The sequence below is a fragment of the Plectropomus leopardus genome, chromosome 17, assembly GCF_026936395.1.
Source record: "Plectropomus leopardus strain MGB_pleo_1.0 chromosome 17, ASM2693639v1, whole genome shotgun sequence".
NCBI classification, from domain to species: domain Eukaryota; kingdom Metazoa; phylum Chordata; class Actinopteri; order Perciformes; family Serranidae; genus Plectropomus; species Plectropomus leopardus.
In genome coordinates, this window is record NC_142192.1 from 900,511 (window position 1) to 923,400 (window position 22,890).

The 22,890-nt window shown below is 39.6% G+C and overlaps 1 protein-coding gene across 3 annotated transcripts; it reads right to left on the reverse strand.

Moving 5' to 3' along the window:
• Nucleotides 1–7,976: 7,976 nt before the first annotated feature.
• LOC121957785 (syntaxin-12) lies at nucleotides 7,977–22,181 on the reverse strand. Of its 3 annotated transcripts, none has more exons than XM_042506564.2 (10): nucleotides 22,023–22,181; nucleotides 21,152–21,283; nucleotides 19,914–19,983; nucleotides 19,007–19,106; nucleotides 16,290–16,427; nucleotides 15,317–15,360; nucleotides 14,436–14,541; nucleotides 14,208–14,280; nucleotides 8,869–8,951; nucleotides 7,977–8,784 (listed from the first exon to the last, which is right to left on the reverse strand). In XM_042506564.2, exons 2-10 carry the CDS (start codon nucleotides 21,246–21,248, stop codon nucleotides 8,692–8,694), a joined length of 804 nt encoding a protein of 267 aa, XP_042362498.1. In that variant the 5' UTR covers nucleotides 21,249–21,283; nucleotides 22,023–22,181; the 3' UTR covers nucleotides 7,977–8,691. The 3 variants fall into 3 exon arrangements, with proteins under 3 accessions (XP_042362498.1, XP_042362497.1, XP_087946401.1); XM_042506563.2 differs by having other exon boundaries at nucleotides 22,019–22,126; XM_088090275.1 differs by lacking the exons at nucleotides 7,977–8,784; nucleotides 8,869–8,951 and adding an exon at nucleotides 10,915–14,099 and having other exon boundaries at nucleotides 22,023–22,156.
• Between the last annotated feature and the right edge of the window lie 709 nt (nucleotides 22,182–22,890).

A 22,890-nucleotide genomic window follows, 5' to 3' on the forward strand; every position in this document is an offset into this window, starting at 1 on the left:
AAGTAAAAAGCTAACATTAGGCTATAAACAAACTACACTACAGTACCATGACTTGACGTCACCAACACAATGAGGCTGTAAAACCGTGTCCAGTGTGATGATGCTCTGCAGTCTCATTTAGCAAATGCCTTTATAAGACACATAAAAGCATCAAAGTTCACAGTTTGGGTATTTACTGACATATTTTATGTCACTGAATAAAACGTGAAAGTCTCCTCAGCTTAACTGCAGACCTTATTTCACACATCTAAAAACACGTTTAAAAAAACCCACTGACTTTGAGACGAGGGAACCGGAGATGCTGGAATGCTATCTGATCTCCGGGCTTATATTTCTCCCTGGCAACGCTTACATCAGCGATTCGCACATTCACAGCAGATTTTGAAGCTGCCCCCAGGGACACAGAGAACACTACAAAAGCATGTTATCTTTCGTCACACTATACCCCAAATTTGGATATATGAAGTTCATGTTGAAGTTATCTTTAAAACCTCGCAGAGAAGTGTCACTAGTAACAAGGATGTTGTGAAAGTGCCATACATATCAATTACATAATGGCATCATGGAGTACTTTGGTTACTGTGCTGAGTGATCAGCAATGGTTTGAGCCCAGCCCCGCTGGTCTTCATTTTCACTCAGAGTGAAAACAAACCACCTGACTCCTCAACGCGTCAGTCGCAGCAGGATATGCAGAGTTAATTACATCCTGTGACACAGAGCTGAAGTGAGTGAAGCCATTTGACTGGAATGAGAGCTCAGCTTGGTGCTTTTGGCTGCAGCTGAAGCTGAATGACTCAGTCCACCCGAAACCCCTGAACCTCTGCTCAAACACTCAGCTCACTTCATTTGATCCATTTTTACAGAAACTCTTCTCCAGGTGAAAGTGAGTCAGACATGTTTGTTCAGATATATTGTACGACTGTTCCTCATAAATAACATTTATTGGATGTTGGGCACCACATACAGCCAGGGTGGGTCCTGTCTTTAAATGTGGCTACAGCAGTCTGAGTGTTAAGGCCCTGACACACCAAGCCAACCCATCTTTGACTGTAAGCTGATACACCAAGTGCTTGGTGTGTCAGCTGACAGTCAAAGTTGGGCCATTTGTGATCATTCGTGGCCCTCAGTGTCCGCGGCCCTCAGTGTCCGTGGCCCTCAGTGGCCCTCGTCACTACGGTGTCAGACTTCACAGCAGAAATAAGCATGTTTACAGCCCGGTGCAATAAATGGTTTTGGTCTCCATAGCTAATTTTTAGATTCATGACATGACATAACTGCATAGGGATGAACTTTTTTAACACTCACTCACTTAAAGTTACGCAGAAGTAAATGGTAAATGGACTGTGCTTGTATAGCGCTTTTCTAGTCTTATCGACCACTCAAAGTGCTGTCACACTACATTGCTACATTCACCCATTCACACACACATTCACACACTGGTGGCCGAGGCTACCGTACAAGATGCCAGCTGTTACTTAGTAATCATTCACATGTACTCACACTCCGATGTCGTGGCATCGGGAGCAATTCGGGGTTCTGTATCTTGCCCAAGGATATTTTGACTTGTTGCTCGGCTCTGAGCCACAACCATCTGCTTTGAGTGACACGCTGTCTGCCTGGGTTTGTCAGTCAGATCCACACCTCACTCCTCCACTATGCCAGCATTTCACCCAATTATGGTCACTTCTGGATCCAAATAACCAAGATGATGATGGCCAAGATGCCAAACTCAAGGCTTTAAGCCAGTGGGTGACATCACTGTAGTTCAGTACATTATTTTTACAGTCTGTGGTCCCAAATATATTTCCCTAAATTTAAATAAATTAGTCAACCAATTAATTAACCAATTTGAAGAGAAAAAGACTATTTCCAAATGTGTTAGATAAGATAAGAGTTTTAGGGTTAGGTTAGAGTAAGAGAGCTCTAGCATTGCTCTCTTCAAACAGGTTAAGAGAGGAAAGTTGTTCGGGTCGACTCTCGTCTGCTTTTTTTCCACTGATTCAGCATGTTGAATCAGCAGCGTCGGTGGTGGCGCCAGTCAGTGAATGAATTCACTCCGATTGTCAGTTTAGCTCAGTGCACCAGAAGAGAAATGGAAGTGAAAAATGTTAACAAAGAGCTAAAGTCAAGAGGGAGTGAGGTCTAAACAACCTTTTTCTATAAGGTCAGATAGTTTTTCTGTAATGATTGAGCTCTTTAGCAGAAATGTTTCCTGATGGTTTGTGTTGTTGGTAAAAAAAAAATGCTTTTTTTCAACATAAGATTGTGTTGTTAATGCACTAACCAGTGTAAAAAACAGCTTCTGGTTTACCATTTTGAATAATAATTACAGACGACCACCATCTGCTGCTTGGAGGGCTATTTCCTCTAAAACAGGCACAGAACATGTGTGCTGGTTGGCTGTCGGTTTGGTTTGTTCATGTGAAACTTTTTGGCCAAAACACGGCAATGTGAGGTGACACAGCAGGAGGCTTTCCTCACCACTAGTTCTGTAATGTCAGTTTGGTGGGTCTGGTCAGACCAGCAGTGATGCTGGTGCATGATTGGTGAGTTTCTCCTGCACATGCAAAAGACAGTAAAGTGATCATCTCAAGACCATTAGAATAAGTAATTACATCAACAGATTACATCATCTAAAAGTTTAATATATAATACCAACACTTTTTCATTGTGAAGAAAAAAAAGAAAGAAAGACATCAAGCTATTTGTGTCTGAAAATGACATCATGGAAGGGCTTTACCATGAAGTTGTTGCTCTAACAGACAGTTCTGAATGAATTTTAAAATCAGCTTCAAAGAAACAAAAAAACAATCCAGCCTTGAGTGAAATGGTCAACATTCTGATGAGGAGAACAGGCTCATCCACATCCAAAGATCAAGCACCTGAGCACAAGTATAAAAAGACTTAAACACTCCCCTCGAGTTTTTCTGACAGAAATCATTCCACTCGGATGTTCCCATACACAGTGCCCCCCTCCCCTCCTTCCTCACATGGTGAGGAAGGAGGGAGGGGGGGGCACTGTGTGTGAGGGCAGACAGGCTTAATATCAACTTCCTGAACATCCTGCTCAGCAGAGACTCAGTCCAGGTCACGACCTTACATCATTCTTTTATCTCAGCTGACTCATATTTCCTGCTGTCATGAGCTCACCTGTGAAAGTGCTTACTGGTGTTATGTAAGCAAGAATAAGTGCAGCCCAGGAGGGTGGAGTGTTGCTTTGCAGTGTGATTGGGCACGACACACTGATTACATTGGGTAACTCTGCTGCTGAACTATCAGAAAATGAAGGCAGGTCCTTGACTGTGGCTTTTCTTAATGCCCGAGTGAGACGAAAACTTCAAATATTTAGAGTTTGCCTGAATCAAGGATTAAGATTGGTTCATTATCATCTGGTCTTTAATCAAAACACCATCCTACCAAGAGTACCACTGAACATACATCACTGTGCTCCGCTCGCTGCAGTCAGGTCCTACCAAGTGCACCATCAGGCTGCAAACAGCAGAATTATCTCCGCGTTTATTTGACTCTGGGGTCTAATGATTATTGCAACCTGTGGGGAATACTGAAGAGAGTTTCAGATGCAGTCTGAACATTTTCTGTATATTTGTACATTACACACACACATATATATTTATATATACGTATATATATATAAAGAAAAAGAAAAGGATTACATAACAAATAATAGAATAAAGAAATAATTAAATAATAGCATCCAGTAAAACAAACTAAAATGTATAAATAAATAGTCAATTAAAAGCCAAATGAAAAAGGTAGGTATTGAGCTTTCTTTTAAAAAATATTAACACCCTCTCCTGCCGGGTGGCACGATGGCTTTGTGGTTAGCATTGTTGCCTCACAGCAAGAGGGTCAGAGTTTGCATGTTCTCCTCGTGTCTGCGTGGGTTCCCTCCACAGTCCTCCCACAGTCCAAAGACATGCAGCTCAGGTTGATTGGTGACTCTAATTGCCCTTAGGTGTGACTGTGCACGTGTATGGTTGTCTGTCTATATGTCAGCCCTGCGAGCCCTACGAGGGCAAGCAGTTACAGAAAATGACTGACTGACTGACCCTCTCCTGCCCAACAATATTTCCTCTGAAATTTAGTGATACAAAAATATAAAGTGGCGTGGAAAGAAAATACTCAAGTACAGTACAAGTACCTTAAATAAGTACATTATTTGGGTAAATGTAGGCTACATTCCACCATTGCCAATTTGATATATTACCTTATGCCTCAAACCAAATAGGCTGTGTGCAAAACCAGGACTTACTGTCAGTGCTCGCTGTGCTTGGCTTTATTCCTACTCCCTGCTATAGAGCTGAAGAAAACATCTTTAACTCAAAAACTGGACTCGAACAAACACTACGTATAAGGAAATTCCAGCAGCTGGCACATAGGGATTTAGGTTGTGCTGAGGTGATGTGGACTCGTCCCTCTCTCGCACTTGTTTCAACGCTGGAATCAGACATTATATCCGAATATTTATTATTGTCTCGCCTGCAACATGGGAAAGTTGGGCTGTTAACTCCTTGACTTCTGTTCTGATCTTGTATGGTCATGCGTCTGGCACTGGAACAAGGCTTTGCTGCTGTTTTTGTAGAACAAAATGTAATAATGAAAACAGGACTTCCAGAGGTGTGTCCTCAGTGAACTGATCCTCTGCTGGGAAAGTTTCTGGTGGTGCTGCTGATGGAAGCAACTGTTCCCAGAACACACTGATACTGGACCAGAAGCAGTCTGCCCTCTCATCTTTGTCAGACCTGCTTCCACTATTTCAAGGACAACTCCAGTTCATACCCTGGTTCTTATTATTATCTGATCTGTGGTACAGTCAATCAGTACAAGTTCACCTGCAATCAGCTCTTATACAGTCGTCCTCAAAATTATTCAGACCCTTGCTAATTCTTGTGATTTTTTCATTTAGTGATGAAATGCATGCATGTTTTCAGATGACCTCTACAAAAGGCCAGGCGAGCTACCAGATGTTTCTTACTGAGCAGTGGCGTCTTCTGAGGTTTACGTCCATGGAGACCTCCTCTGTGCAACACTCGCCCGATGGTGGACCGTGACACCTTTGTCCCTGCCTGGTCAAGCGTTTCAATTAGGGCCTTGGTTGTGGTCCGTGGGTTGGTGTTGACCTCTCGGCAGATTTCCTAGCAAGTTTGGGGGACACCTTACGCTTCCGGCCACACCCACTGAGGTTTTTAACAGTGTTGAACCTCTTGTGCTTGTTGATGATGCTCTGGACGGTTGAAACAGGGACATCATACTGCTTGGAAATGGCCTTGTAACCCTTTCCTTCACTGTGGGTATGAACAAGACGCTGACATAGGTCCTCGCTGAGCTCCTTCTTCTTGACCATGATGACCAGAAATTGAGAATGACCTCAACACTTTTCCCCTATTTATACTCTCTGGAAAGATGTCTTTTTTCGCTTTAACATTTGGCCAACAATGTTAAATAAAGGCTTTTATTCCATTGTGACATCTTGAAGTAACTACTGGACAAGAATTACCACATTTAGTACATTTTTGTTGAAATATTGTCAGGGGTATGAATAATTTTGAACATGGCATTTTTTGGGACTCTTTGTATTGTTGTCATTCTTTCAATTGTTGGTCACATATAACTGATACACAAATTTGAAAACATGCATTCATTTCATCACTAAATGAAAAAAATCACAAGAATTAGCAAGGGTATGAATAATTTTGAGGACAACTGTAAATGCATGTATGCGCATAAATTCTAATTCTATTTCTAAAGCTTTTTCCCCAAAATTTTCTAATTTTTATTTGTTTGTGTGAGATAGCAGGGACTGAAGCACAGTACTGCCTTCCTCTTTACTTTACTGGATTTTGTATGAACATTTTTGTATAGGGCGCAGATTGTAAAGTTGTGCAAAGGAACATTTCTCCACATTTAGCTGTAAAACATCATTTAAAAGAGGCAGGAATTTTTCAGTCACCTTATCAGATTTGTGATAATATATTAATGATAGTGACACAGTCAAAGAAAAGTTCACAACCTGAAAACATAATGCCTCCTTTATGGCTGTTGCTAGCACAGAGGTGTGAAATCAGCAGTGAGGAAAACAGCATGTTTTCTTCCAACCCTTTCACCATTTATTGTTGCTGATGTTGGGGGAATGCACAAAACTCCAGATATGACAACAGTTTTTACATTTTTTTCATTGTTAATATCTTTGCATGGACACTATGGATATGGTTATGGTTATATTGGTGGTTACGTTTGTACCACACACCCATCCAACACCAACTCCACACTCTCGCTATACATAAAGCTCACAATACCTCCTGCACAGACACTGGACATCTATTGCATATCTGTCCGTCCTGGAAGAGGGATCCACAGGGACTTTTTCCTTGTCTGCTGTTAGGGTCCAAGAACAGAGGGATGTTGTTAAAAAGTTGTGTGGGGTCTGGACTTAATGCAGCAGACCACGAGAGGATCTACACCAATGGCACACACCGAGCGCCCCGTCAGACCAGAGGGGAGAAACGAGCCAAAAGCACCGGACGAAGAGAGGGAGGGGAGCGGACATCAGGGCAAGGCTGACCCAACTTGGACTGAGAGCTGTTCCTCTACCAAGCCTTCTTCTGGCTAATGTCCGCTCACAGGAGAATAAAGTGGATGAGATTTGATTGAGGCTCACTCAGCAACAGGAAAAGACACAAGACTCTGATGAAAACTGAAAAAATGCACTGCGGGAATTGAATGATGCCATCAGCGGCAACTCCAAAGATATAGCAGGATCAAGGAGAAATGTAATTTTGTTTTTTAAACTTTGTTTATAAAATTATAAATAGATCTACCTACCTACCTATGTTATATGCTGTAAAGCCTCTGAGGTAATTTATGGTTTGTGATAATAGGCTTAATAAATAAAACTGAACTGAACCGAAAACTGAACTGAACTGAACTGAACTGAACATTAACCTGAGCTGAGTGTCATTCACAGGGCACTGGGCTGCTCTGTCAACATGCCTGCACACAATGAAGCGTCAGTGTTGTTTCAAAGACCAAGTTAGTAGCAGTAACATCAAGAAAAGCAGCAATGAAGCAGGACAATTCAACAAAGACAGACTTATAGAACACTATTAGCCAGTAAACATGGATGTAAAAAACACGAGTTCCAATATATTCTGCATGTTCTGCTTTTTAAATGAGGAACTACAAACATTGTTGAATGCATTGAGGGGAGTGTTCTGACCTAAATGAAAATTTAAAACTGAGGAATGATATGGATCATTACATTTCCATTGTCTCTCCTGTAATCCTACAATACATCCTCCATACATCCTTTCATTAGATTTTTTTCTATTCACATTACATGAGTCATTATAGTAAACAACACATTTATATTTACTTGGACACATTCTTTCAAATTCACAATTGTTATATTACACAGTGTGGCCAATATACTGTACTCTCCATCACAATGAGAGCATTTGATCATATTCATGCTAAAATTATGGTGGCTCGTGAAAAACACATGAAAAAAATAAAAATAAAATAAAATAAAATAGTCATGATTTTGTTTTCTCTTTGGCCCTCCTTTGGAGGGGCTGGAATCAATAAACTCAGTGTAGCATGCTGTCCCCTGCAATACCTGACAATGTACACTTTGGCAGGCATTTTCTCTTACATGTACATTACTAAGTTATCAAGTTACAAAAAAAGTTTCCAAAATATTTTTAGTTTTAGTTTACAGCCTGTGAGCCAGTGTTTCCAGATCTCAGCATTTACTTTGGCCAGTTCACTGTTGTGAGAACTGAGAGAAATGCTAGCCAAAATCAAGAATAGTCAAATCCAAACTGTAATATTGCAGTTTACCTTTACAGACAAGTTTTCAGTGTGAGCAGTGCCAAAAGTCCAGCCAGAAGCTGCTTAAAGAGAACTACTGAGCCCACATGAAGACACACAACATATAGCACGTCCACAAAAGCCAACTTGTTTCAGACATTTATTATGCATACTGTCATAGAAATCAATTTAAAAATGTTCTGTTTGAAGACTGGACTTTCATGTTGGAGATAGTGTCATTATTTTATGATCCATAATGTTCTGAGCAGAATATAATGCAGATTTGTAATATTTACAGACATGGGTTTGATCAGTATTGGTTATCTGTAAGAGCTCTCATTTTACAACATGTATATTTACAAGCATGGCTGCCGTCAGCAGCAGGAGTCACACAGGTCCCACAGGAGGTGACTGGGCAGGCCAGTCTCATTCAGATGATGCCACAGCAGGTCACAAAAAATTACAGCCCCCTAAAAACCACAGATTAGTTTACTTCAACAAGCCATGAGTTTCTTATTTCATTTTGCCGGTTCTGAAATCATTCCCGATGACATTTATACATTTGAAATACAGTGACAGCTAGTGTTAGTGCAGTAAATAAGACAAGAAATGAATAAGCACTCCCCTCAGCACCTTAGTCCTTTATCTCACTTTAAATAGGATGTTTTCAGCTATTTTACAAAGCAGGCTTGATCAGTTCACATGAGGATGTTTCCACACTGACCATCCCTCTGCATAGATCTCCTCTGCTGACCATGGTCATAGCCTCTCCTTGTTCTTCTGGTGATTCCAGGCAGGTACTTGTGGGTGGGAAGGGCAGAGTAAAATATGGAAGTGGCACATCGTTTGTGCAGAGTCAACTCACTTAGCAGCTTGCCAGATAATAATGCCAAGTATAACAAGCACAATGGAACAAACCATAGCAAGGATACACATCTTCTTCCTGGACTTTTGCTGTGATAAAGAGGCAGACACAGAAGGGTTAGCGGGAGGGACCTCACTGACTGGCAGCACTTAAAGGGACGGCTGCAGACTCACCTGGTAATAGGCGGCTCTCTGGAGCTGCTCTGTTCCCCGCTCTACATGAACATCAGCGTTCTCCACATTTGCCTCAATGCTATCTGTAGGGCAGAACATTCAGCAAGGTCAGCTAGGAACTCAGGAAGTCACAGGATTTTGACAGTGGAAACTGCTCATCTCTTTACTTATCACCTTCTTGCACAAGTCTAGGGCTGCCCCCTAAATGTTCAAAAGTCTAATCATCAGTCAGAGACCCTCAGTTGACTGAGATTGCTTCTAGTGAAGCAGTCCTTGTTTTGTTTGTTTGTTTTTTTTGTTAGTCAGCGTGCGCTGCAGTGTGCTTCTGGGGGCGATTTGGTCTCTGAATTTTTCTGCGGACCAAGTGCTCTTAAATGTCACGCTACACTTTCATAGAGGCACAGAGGAAGAGATACTCTGCACTGTAAATAACAATGTCTTCTCTCTTCTGCTGAAAAGTGGTGAATTCACAGCACAAAAAAGAGACAACACAGTCTCTGGCTATTGTTTGATATCTCATGTCTGTAAAAAAATCTGTTGCACATTTGGAATCTGGTGTTGGCCCCTATTAGCTTGTTTACTATATTATGTGAATGCAGCTGTCACACTGAACGTCCTGCTGAGCCCTGTCAAACTGTCAAACTTTTCTGACATAATTCTGAGTTGGGTAAAGCTCTACAAATGTCCTGTCTCTGAATTTGTGTCACCACTTTTCCCTCATTTCCTTGTTTAGTAATCAGGGAGCAGAATGGAGAGCATCAAGAAAACAACGGGAAAAGTCACCTTTTAAACACTAAAAACTTTGTTTACAGTTGTGTTTGTGTGAATGACTTTTGTCAAATGCTGAAGTAGGATGACGTAATGATAAAAGTACAAGTGTCAGACTGTGACAGCAGAGCCTATTCCTTAAAACCTTTCTCCTACCAACAGTCACTGTTGGTTTATCATTTTTACCTCGAACAAGAACTTTTGGTTTCCTGAACTCTGCCAAACTTTTGTCAGTGTTGGCAGGCACCATTCTGAAAGCCAGTGACTAACAACCTAACTTGTACTTTGAAATGTGCGCATGCTCCAAACTGTTGGTATCCAGAAACTAAACCATAAAACTAACAAATTTTTTTTAACTATTACTGCAATTAATTCCAGTTCACAAGAGGCCATATTCCATTTATAGCTAACTGAAAGGCATTCTCACACCACCACAATCATCATCATCATCATCATCATCATCAATCAGATCTTTTTATCAGTTATTTAATGCCTCTGTTCAAGCTTGATTTGCAAGACTGAGCTGTTGTTTTTTTGTAAGAAGTATCAATTGTGGTCCCAAAACAGTATCCTTCATCCTTTGAGGGTAACAATGATTGTGGCTGGGAAAAGTAGTCTGTGCCTGATGTCATTAAATTGGGCTCTTTTGAGTCTCCCTTATGAGCCTCTTGTCAGCTACAAGATAGCCTCTTTGGCCTGATATCTCTGCATTCTTATTATCACAGGGTTAAAAAAAAGTTATCAGACAGGATGTTACACAATCAGGACAGGCTTTTAAAGTGTGTTTCATGTACTCTTTTCACTCACTGGTACACTGGGGGATAAAATCCTGTGTCATTTGGGATAACTCCGAGAAAACATATAGAATGTTGATTTTATGCAAATGTATTTAGTATATATGAATTACATACTTGGAAGTTAAAGTTTAATATGGTAGATATCTGTTAGTAGTCCAAAAAATCTGCCGGATTAAGGTTCAAACTGAGTTTCGTCATACCAGATAACCCTTTTGTCATAAAGATTAACAGATATTTTCTGTTACCCCATAATGTCATCCATTATCCTGGATGACACATGTAAAGAATTATTTTGTCTTTATACAGTTTTTTTTAATCCTTTATTGTTATATTCCCATTCAAATTAGGAAATTAAAACATCTTTTTGAACACTGTTCATTTAAAATATCTTCAATAATAAAAAATATTATCACATATATATATATATATATATATATATATATATATATATATATATATATATATATATATATACACACACACACACACACACATACATATAAAGCACTTTTTGTTTAAAATTTTAAACTAATGTGTCAATGTTATCTATGATTTATTAAAAAAGAGAATGGGTTAAATGATGAATTTACAAACTCTTTTTTTTAAAGAATATAACAACATTACTTGCCTCTTCAGAGTCCATATTGGGGATCTAGTTTTTCCTCATAGAGGTGTTTGGACATCCAAGTTGCATGTCAAGTCATTGGCCCACATGCACGTGACTGGCCGGTCTTACCGCAACAAACCACGGAGAAGTTCAGATTACTCCACACACAGAGAGGGAGCGTGACTTCATGCTCTGCTCAGGATGTCATTACTCCACTGTATCTTTACACACCACAAGTAGTGGTTTGCTGCTATATTAATGCTCTGAATATTGTATAGAGAACCTTTAATATTATAAACAATTTAAAAAATATATTGGGTAATGTTAAATGTTTTCTTGAAAAAAATGCACTGACTTTTTTTCTTAACAGTGTAGTCTAATTAATTTTCTTGAAAAAAAATCCCATTGCACAACATAAATATTGATTATTTATGAATATCAATTGTGTTTGCTGTGTGTTTCTTAAATCCTTGAGAAAGTGGTTGCTTATCAACTCTGTGACTTTCTCCAAGATAATAGTTTATTCGAGGACTTTTGGTCAGGCTTTAGACTTCATCTTAGTACAGAGATGGCACTAGTAAAAATAAAAATCTGGTCTCTGTTTTAATCCTTTTAGATCTCAGTGCCGCTTTTGACACCATTGACCATCAAATCTTACTGCACAGACTGGAAAACCTAATTGGCCTTAAAGGAGTGTCACTAACCTGGTTTAAATCTTACTTATCAGATCGTTCTCAATTTGTTCACATCAATGATCAATCCCCTGCACATACTAAGGTCTGCTTCGGAGTGCCACAGGGTTCTGTGCTTGGACCAGTCCTTTATATATGTTTCCTCTAGGCAACATTATTAGAAAACACTCGATACAGTTTAATGGTTATGCTGATGATACGCAAATGTATCTATCTATGAAACCAGATGAAATTGATCAGCTATCTAGACTTCAAACATGTCTTAAGGACGTAAAAGCCTGGATGAGCCATAATTTCCTGATGTTGAATTCAGACAAAACTGAAGTTATTGTTCTTGGCCCCAAACACCTCAGAAACTCCCTTTCTAACAATGTAATTTCTCTAGATGACATTACCTTGGCTTCTAGCACATCTGTAAGGAACCTCAGAGTTTTATTTGATCAAGATTTATCTTTTGCCTCCCATATAAAACAAACTTCAAGGACTGCTTTCTTTCACTTGTGAAACATTGAAAAATTAGACATATCCTGTCCCAAACAGATGCTGAAAAATTAGTACATGCATTTGTCAACTCTAGGCTGGATTACTGTAACTCCCTATTATTCGGCTGCCCAAACAAATCTCTTCGGTCACTCCAACTGGTGCAGAACGCTGCTGCACCAGTTCTAATGGGAACCAAGAAAATTGTCAGGCTCAATTCTATCTGTGGCAGCTCATAGTTCCTTACCAACCCTCAGGATCACTGCGCTCTGAAAATGCAGGATTACTTGTGGTTCCCAAAAGTTTCCAAAAGTAGGATAGGAACCAGAGCCTTCAGCTACCACACTCCTCTCTTATGGAACCATCAACCAGTTTTGGTCAGCGAGGCAGACACCGTTTCAACTTTTAAGGGTAGACTTAAGACCTTCCCCTTTGATAAAGTTTATAAGGCTAACACAGGTTTAACCTGTCGGGTGACTTTCTATAGGGGTCAGAGAGCAGTGGGAACTAACACTGCTCTCTGACCTTTATATTTAAGCCATAATAGCTAAATTGGTGACCCTAGTTTCGTTAGTGTGTATATTCCTGGAGCATAAGTTTCTTGTGCTCAGTTGAAATCCCCGTCCTTGTGACGGGGAGAAGGGGGAGGTGGCAGAGCGTTCGGCCCGATCCACCGGGGGTGGTTTTGAGTCCGTTCAGACCTGCCACTCTGGCTCTGCTTCCTCTCTCTTTCTTTCTTTTCTATTACTGCTCTCTGGCATTCATATTTAGTCGTAATTGCTGATCAGTGACTCTAGGATTGTCACTGAGTGCTTATCCTGTTTACTGCTCACCACTTTTGGTCTGTTGAACCGCACTATGCTAATCCCATCCCCCTGCTCGCCCTGATCATGATCTGGTCCTGGTTACGTCGATGCCGTTATCATGCCTCCCTATCAATATATGCATGAGACTCTTATCAACACCCACAATATCACCATAGAGTGCATTTGATAATTTCACACCTGTCATTATTGTAATATGACATGCGTCTGTTTCCAATTGCTGTGCCCCCCCCCTTTCTCTTTCCTTTTGGCCACAATTGTATCTCATTTGTTATTTACGACATCTATTGCACGTCTGTCCGTCCTGGAAGAAGGCTCCCTCATCATCCTCTGCCGCTCTTCCTGAGGTTTCTTCCTTTTTTTCCCTGTTACAGGGGTTCTTTTTCGGGAGTTTTTCCTTGGGTAATGTGAGGGTCTAAGGGCAGAAGGATGTCGCACGCTGTAAAGCTCTCTGATGGAAACCATGTTTTGTGCTCTATAAATAAAATTGATTTGACTTTACTGACAATTTGTGTGGAAGCTCATCAGATGTCATGTCAAGTAACAATATCACACTGATTTTTTCCCTTAAAACTTTTTCAATTTCATTTTATGGAGTTGAGAAAACAATGACAGCACGATGCCCAGTGCTGTAAAAGATTTTCAGACATTTTGCATCTTAAATTACATTGTAACATTAAAATATGGGTAGGGAAACTGAACAGTTAGGGTCTCGTCTAAAGCCAACATATTAAAATCAGATTAAATGATTATGCAAGTTCTTGGTATAAGTTACAGTCTCACTTCATATATTTACTAAGTATTATTGATTTAAAAAGTTTTAATATGATAATATTTGGAGAATCTTTATGGTGTCGTCATACCTATTAAAAAACTTGAAATACATTATGAAAACAAGATTTTTGAAGCAAGCAAATGACATCTTAATAAAGACAACAAAAAAAAAATTCGTATGCAGTTTTAACCTAGTATATTTTCTGGTGAGCTTGAAAACCTTATCATTATTGGGCCATGGACAGAAGTAGTAGACATGAACATACCTCATCATATGTCTGCAAAGTTCCTGTACATTAGAAAATGCCATAGTAGACAGCATAGTTAAAATCTCTGACAGGTATGTATCACCTCACGCAATAAATGGTCGGAGAAAAACAACCCCAGTGCCACTCACCAATCATCTCTCCCTGATCGTGGATCATCACTGCCAGGTCCTTGAAGATCTGGTTTACATCCAAAATGTCAGACTGAAACACACAAACAAACAGGCAAACAAAGCTAGAATCAGCTGTGGCAGGTGTGTGTGATCTCACAATAGATGGCAGGAGGTTTTGGCAGAGGTCATCACCATGATGGAGGCTGATGGACAGTGTCCTGCTATATGTTAACATCAGAAACTGACCTCCAGCTGTCTGATGTTGATCTCTCTCTCCTTGATGAGCTCCAGGTCCTCCTCGGTGATGCCCACCTCCTCCGTCTGGGTGGTCATCTGACCCCAGTCCTCTTGGCTTTACACGCACAGGGCATTTGAAAGAAAAAAAACAACTTTGAAACAGCTCTGAAATATTATGTCCATAAACTAGAGCCCCTGCTGTGTTCACAGTATGATGCTGTGAGACTAATTTTCTCAAGTAAGAGCTGTATGAATGTATGATACTACTTCTAAAATGCTTTTAGCACATTTTTGTATGGAAGAGTGAAAATATGGAGATAGTGAATTACAGTGAAATACAATACAGATTGTTATCTGTGTATTTTTTAAGTGTGCATTAACTGTCATAATTTACTACTAAAAATCTTTGTTAAAAGGAAAATACTTGGCTTTTTTCCCTTTAATAACTGAATAAATTGTTTTTCATAGTGACGTGAACTTTCCATGCTACAGTGAAATCTAATCACAACAGAGAAACTAAGTGAAGAGGCGTTTAACATTTAAGAGGTGTCGAGCAGAGAGCAGTACAGACCTGCCAACGCTAAATGCAAAACACTGGCATTAGAGGTCATGAAGACGCACAGGGGAGCTTTTACTTTTAGAGCAGGAAGCACATGGTCAATCAATTGTCCAATCACAACTTTGTTTGATTTGATAATAATTTGGCATTTTAATTATTCCATATTTTTGGTTGTCAAGCTTTACTGGCAATAACGTGATTAGTGAGGGAAATTTCAACTACAATGGAAAATACTTGATTTTCTTCTTTATTTAATTCAGCTTAAAGAATTTGGGTCTCCTTCATACACCTTTCGGACAAGAGAAAACCCTGAATGATGGCAGTCACTTACTTGTCAAAAGAAACAAGTTTTTCATCCCGAGAACTGTCTTCAGCCTGAGGGAGAAATGAAAATCCACTATTACCAAAGTCAAGATAAGCCTGGCATACACTACAAGATTTTTAAAATCTAACCTAATTTAGAAAATGTGAGCGACCATACACCCGAGAAATAATGACAGATTTAACAGTTTTGTTCTTATAGTGTGTGGCGTGCAGCGAGATGACCAGCACAGCACACCACACACTAACATATTCCGTCCACTAACAACCAGACTCTCCACTCTCAAAACTTGAATTCTTGCGCAGTTAAACACGACTTAGAGTAAACAAACATAGCAAAACTGCCAGCAAGCCAACTTTATGATGGTCAAGCTAAATGCAGCTAGCTGTTAGCTGGCTGCTAAATCCGTTGCCTCTCCTTGTCGGTGCAATTGTGGTGTTTTACCGAACATATTGTACAAACACTCAGGTTGTTGCCACAAATCAACAAGTTGGACCTCCATTTCTGCAGTCCATCTCACTTTATGCTTCGTGTTCTTGTTAGTTGTGCTTCTGTCTTTAGTCAGCTTCTTCCTGATTGGCTATTGTTCCATTCAACGTAACAACCCACAGAGGTCGTGCCTATGTGTTCCCTTCACACAACAGCATTTCTGATCATAAACACTGAACTTGTTTAATATTTACAATGTCAGATTGGGACAGCCCTCATCGTCTTCTCAACAGATTGTGGAGGGTAAAATCACTCTTAACACACCTCTCACCACAGGAAAATCTGGCCAGATAATATTTAGAACAATCAGGGCCATTGCTGACTTTGGTCAGAAGGGGGGAATCGGGCAAAAAATCATTCCATTTATCTTGTAGTGTTTGCCCCGCTTTAACAAAACACACATTAAGACACAATTCCAATGAATCTGACGTCTGATCCCTACCCTCTTACCACTGTGGAAGTGAACTTGGAACTGAAGTGGACTCCTACTTACTGACAGGCGGGATCCAGCTCTCGCTCTGGCCACTGACTCCTTCTCCTTCTCTGCTGCGCGCCGCTGGACTGCTTGGAAATTGTTCAGAGCTGCTGAGAAATCATTCATCAGCCTATCCCTCTGGATTTTTTGCTGCCTCTGGACACACAGCAGAGGGACACAGACAGTATGAGACCAGTTAAAGGACAAAGTGGAACTCATAAAGATAAGACATTTGAGATTTTTACCACACAAAATATATTTAGATTTCTACAAATCAGACTTTTGTAGAAAATGTGTTGGAAAGAATTCAAAACACAGACACATTTTCATTTGTTAACAGTTTAATATGAATATAATTCAAGCTGTTAAACAGTTACAACTAAATGTGGTCTTTTAGGTATTACACCTCCCAAGGTAACACTACAAATGGACCAATAAGTGTAAAGGATCCTCAAAAGTGCAACAATGAAACTAATTCATTTTTAAAAGCTGGTGAAAATCAAACCACACTAATTTCAAAAATGTAAGTGTTACCTGCCCCCCATCTTCTGTTTATGATGTGTACATGCGTAAGACTCGAGGCGTATCTGAACAAGCCTGCTTAAGGGAAAACCAGTGACGACCAGGAAGAACCTTGGCGCTATCACGCTCGCTCTTTCCACCTTCTAGTTTCAGCAACAGCAGTTTGTGGTGGTGACTGATGTGATCTAGATTTGAGTCTTTGTTTTTTGATGGGTCTGGTAGTCCTGTTTTTTCAGGGAGAGCTCAGATCCTTCGATCCAGTGTGCACTGGTCTGAGTCTGAGTCCCTTGTTTTTGTTTATTTTGGTGAGCCCATCAGCCTTCTGTTAGCATACTTTGTTTGGTGTTCACTTATATTGTTTTCAAATAAATAATATTTTATATAAATACATTTTTATCCTGCTACTCCTTGGCTCTTTGGAATGTGTTGGACTTCTTCATGAGCATTTTTTTTCCTGACGCCTGTCTCTGGGAATGGCAACCTCATCCAGGGAGCAACTCAGTTTCTTTAAATGTGGAAATCCAGAGGCATTAAGGTTATCAGAGATCTTCATGAGGAGGGGTATTATATGTCTTTTGTGCAACTTCAGTGGCCATTTGACCTATGTAAAGGGCACCTTTTTGGGGTATTTGTTACTTTATTGATGTGCATGTTCTCACTTCACCTACTATTCCCTAACTCAGTGCCTTAGATTCTTTTCTTTTGAAACTGAAGGGTCCTTCCCATTTCATTTATTCTTTCTGGTCTCTTTAACCTTTCCCTTGTTCAGCCTGCTTGTACAATATCCAGAGTATATGGGAGATTATGAATACACTGGAGCAGCAGTCAGTCTGACTGGAGCTATACTGTCTTTTCCTGCAACAGGCTCACAAACAATTAACTTAGCAGTCAGACTTAAACTAGAATTACCACCCTGTGGCTGGATGCCTCCATGAAACAGTCAAGTTGCTACAACAGTTTACATCCATGTTTGTCCACAGACAAGTTCACAGTACATCATCCAGAAATGGAAGTGTTTATTGGTGCGGTGCAACACAGTGCATCCTGGTAGTTGTAGTTCTTTGTTTTTGTTTTAAATCTCTTGAGTCAACGCAAATGCCACCGCCACTTTTTCTCCAATATCTCTGGCCATATAGCACAAATGTCAAAAGTTTTTCCTCTTTATTCTTTCTGCAGAGACAGCCTAGATTTATTAAAAGACCACTGCTCGCTGCAACTGATGCCATAAGAATGATTTGAATGATGCTAAAATAATGTTAAAATTCTTCACACAGTGGCTTTGCACATGAATTCGACAGTCAGCATTATAAGTATACAGTAATAATAATAATAATAATTTATTATTATTATTATTAGTAGTAGTAGTAGTAGTAGTAGTAGTAGTAGTATTATCATTATTGTTGTTGTTATTGTTATTATTGTTACACTCTATGTTCACAGTCAAGAAATTGCAGGAAAGTTACTGTAATAACTATAGGTGTGGCAAAGACAAAGGTCAAAGGGTCAACTAAATCACTATGTTTCTTCTTCCTCAGGGCATGAATGTGTTGAGCAAATTTCGATGAAAGTTGGGCTTATTGTATTTTAGACACAAATAGAGCAATGGACGAAGACAGTGACATACCCACAACTCATTGCTGAATGATTAAAGGCAGCAGGGTGAGCCTGCTGATGAGCTAAGATTGACTTTATGAGCTGCTTTACTGGCTGTTTGTCATAACTACAGAGGGACTTTGCTCTGGGCTGATATTCATATGACATTTTATTATCTCTGCTGTTACTTTCTGCTGAGAGGTCATGAGGAGGAGCCATTAAGGATAGATTATATTGGTGACTTTAGAGTTTTGGTTATTTTATTACCCCATGTTAATTATTTATTCTTTTTACCTACCTTTGAGTGATAGCATTAAAGTCACACGCAAGGTAAAATGTACACTTCTAGTCCAAAACATCTAAACATTTTACTGTTGTGAAACTGAAACAACAGCATAACCAAAGCTGTTCATATTAAGTGCGATCTGAGTGTCTGACAAGATGCTATGCTGATGCCACATCCAGTTTATTAAGAGGTCTACCGTTATTAATGCTGAATGCAGAGGCTGGAGTGACCGCTGAAAGCCATAGTCACTTCCACTCCCACCATCACTCACCACTGTTTTCTAGCGATGTTTTATTAAGATGTATTGTAACAAGAAATGTAGACTGATACTTACTTGCTCAGAGGGGGATGTTGGCAAAGGAATGGATCCCAACTCTTTCAGGTGCTTGTTGGTTTCTTTTGCCAGTTGGTTGGTGTAGTGTTGTATCTGCTGCCTGTCAAAGAGCCAACAGTTCAGAAGAACCAAAAAATGCTGGTCAATCTGATGAATGAGTTGCTCTACAACAACAACAAGCTTCAGACTATCCAAGACCACCATGCTGCACAATAAGGTGCATCTTTTTAGTACAGCAGTGTTTCTGGTACATGACATTACATGACATGACATTAAAGCAACAACCAAAAACTTTTTTGATGTGCCATCTGGGTGACAGTGTTCTCTTACACTGCCTGTTCAAAGTGGGTATTTTGCACCAATATGCGGCCTTGCTGTTCTGCATAACATATGATCACGGAAAGGAAGGACGGAGTTGTCTTGCCTCTGAGCCGGGACAGGATGTAGTAACAGCACCGAGATGAGGTCTGCCTTTGTTATTGTTTAAAGAGTGCTGATGACGGGTATGTCATATGTCACACAATAGGGCGACGCTGTTGTGTTGGACATCATGCCCGTCACACCTCTTTCAGTCCTGAACTGCCAAAACAAATTTAAAACACTGGAGCGGAACGTTGCTGCTGTTGTTTGGTTCTGTTTAAAAATGCAAAGGAGACATAGAGAATACACTATACAGCGGCTCTATAGTGTGATCTCTGCTGGGGCTACAGAGTAACATGTTAATTTAGACAGCATACCAGAGATACTGGAGTATAGCATCTCATTTCTGAGGCAGTAGCAGCTGTATAAAACAGATCAAAAATGCGTGTGTGTGTGTGTGTGTGTGTGTGTGTGTGTGTGTGTGTGTGCGTGTGCTTGGCTAAGAAAAAAACAACATGGGAGTAAGGCAGGTAAGGTTGATACATACAGACGATCCTGATGTTCACTGGTGTCCTGACTGGTCCCCAGCTGGTTCACCATGCTCTTGATCTGAGCAGCTGTCATGAAAAGACACAATAATAAGTCTCAATCTTAGAGAGTGACACAGCAAAAAATGCTACCCCACACCACAGTAAAAGGGCAATAGTGTTTGTGTGCATATGAATATGGCTCAAAATACCTTGTTATTTACAAGCCTCTATAAGATGGCTTTACCAAAGGTTTACATCATCAAATTAAGCTTTTTGGCACAAGATTTTAACAGATGAGTAAAAACATTCAGTCATTGAATATAGTTAAGCATTTTAATGTTTCGTAGAAAAATACTAATTTAAAATCGGAGAAAATTTAGTTTCATCTAAATCATACTGGTTTAGCTAAATCATAATGCAACGGGGCAGCTGTGGCTCAGGATTTGGAGTGGGTCACCCACAAATCAGAAGATCAGAGGCTCATCCAGTCTGCATGTTGAAGTATCCTTGGACAAGATACTGAACCCCAAGTGCTCTGTATGTGAGTGCACCTTGTGTGTGAGCCTTGGCCACCAGTGTGTGAATGTGTGGGTGAATGTGACATGTAGTGTAAACGTGCTTCGAATGGACAGATGTTTCAGATCAGGGCAATGCATAACAAAATTGTAAGAGGGGACAACCCCATGTCACTAGGTATATTTCTTTTATAGTTAATGTTTTTGTTGTTGATATTATTATTATTGTGGTGGAAATGATATGTCAATGTTTATGTCTCTATGTAAATGTGTTTTTTTCCATAAAAATGTAAGTATAAAAAAATGAAAGAGGATTAATTCTTTGTCGCAATAGTGCAATAACTTTCAGTTAATCAATGCATTAATTTACTAATCATAACAACATGGACAAGCTTATACATTAAAGATGAAAAATTAAACCAAACAGGGGTTTGTTTGTTTTTTAAATAAACATGATATTACCTAGGGTGTTGTGGTTGCGTGGTGACTGAGTGTATATAGTCTGCTGTAGTGCCAGCCCTCCCAGTTTGATTCATATCCATATTCTTATGAATTATGGCTAATTTCCTGTTTCTTTGGTAACACAATAAAACCCTGCATAGGAGGAAAAAAGACCCCTCAGGCTAAAAAAGAAAAGGTTCAGCAGAGTGAGGCAGACTTGAGGCTGACACAGCATTCTCTAAAATGCTCCCTGACTCATTCAGTGAGTGAGTAACCATATGTAGCAATGGAGTTTTTACTGTTCTGTGTGATCTTCTGGATGTTGGAGGAACATGTCTGGATGAGGGTGTTGAAGTCCCGTGGCACAGGGCGGTAGCTCTCTTTGCCGTATGACATGTCTGCCAGAGTGTGCTTGTGCGTTTGAGATTTGGCTGCAGACAAACAGAGGACATAAGTTTTAAACAAGTTACATGACACCACAAGGTGCTCCTTAATTGCCATAGTTTCCATAGGATTATAAAATGGGAAAGGTCAGCACAATAATAATAGCATTGTGTGGGCCCAGATGAAGCACCTGTAAACAGAGCATCAACACAGCTAATGGAAACAGACCTTAAGTGACAATATGGGGGTCAGATATATAGATCTAGATTTTACATGATGGTACACTAACATAGTCGGCTCACTCGTGCTACGTTTCACAAAGTCACATTACAATTTCGGGAATAATAAGAGTGCCATTATTGACGGTAGAGATTATGTTTGTGTAATTTGGTCTGAAGACAAGTGTTAGCTTGCTAAGAAGTTAGCTTGCTAATGTCGAATCATTCAAGATGATCGAAATCGAAGACGAAGTCAGATATGAGCTTAGCTACAATAGGGACGTGCTGTTAACATGTTCTGTACATACATATCTGTGATCTGCATTCTATGACACTAAACTCAACTGGCTAACGTTATCCTCCCGTTTGTTTACCGCAAGTTCCGGAAGCAGGGACTCCAGCTGTTAGCTTTCAGCTAACTGGCGCTAATTTGGAAGCTTTCAGTTGTTTAAAAGCAACTAGTTAGCCTAGAGAGCCACGTTTGTTCTTCGCCAGTAAAGACTAAAAAACAACAGCATATTGTCCACAAGACTAAAACGTTTAATATAAAATAAAATGGAATACTTGCTTATTTGGTTGCTTGAACTGAACACAATGTTCTTCGGTCCTGTCTTTAAGAAACTGCCCTTCCTGGATCGTGACGTTATCACGTAACGGCTTCCTGTTCCTCTTCTTCTGCAATAGTATTTTTTATTCTTTGCCAAGGAGGGTGCTGCCAGGCCCACAGGAAGTGCGCCACTCTTATAATACATCCATTAAAAAAAAAAAAAAAAAAAATTTAATAACTTTATTAAACGTTTGACAGAACATAACAATACAACATAAAAACAAGAAGGAGGTTTTGTCAGGGGGTTACATACATGGTATTCCATTTTATTTTTTTTTTTATAAATAAGTTTCTTTACAAAAAGACATTAAAAAGGGTACACAGGTTCAGGGTCTTGACAGCTTTACTGTTGGTTGCGTTTTTGATTGTTTTTATATACTGTTTGGTTTCATTTATAAAAAAAAAGAAAGCAAGGATTTTTATTTATGTATCAGCATTTATGAATATGCCATTTAGCCAACAGAATAATAAGATTAATTATATAATATTGTTTGTTTTTGGAGGGTGTAAAGGAAGTGAAGCCAAACAGTATATTTTCAAAACAAAGGGTAAAGTTATTTTCAATAAAGGAGGAAATAAAGTGGCAAACATCTATCCAGAAACTGTTTGAAAAAAAAACACAAGACCAAAACAAGTGAAAGATATCTTCAGGGCATTCTGAACAGAAAGAGCAATTAATGTCAACACAATTCTTAAACCGCTGTAAAAAGAATATTTTACATGGATAAATTTTGTGAATTAATTTGAAAGATACTTCTTTAATTTTATAATTGATCATGTATTTGGTTGGTAAAATCCAGATCTTTCCCCAATCAAGATTTGGTAATAA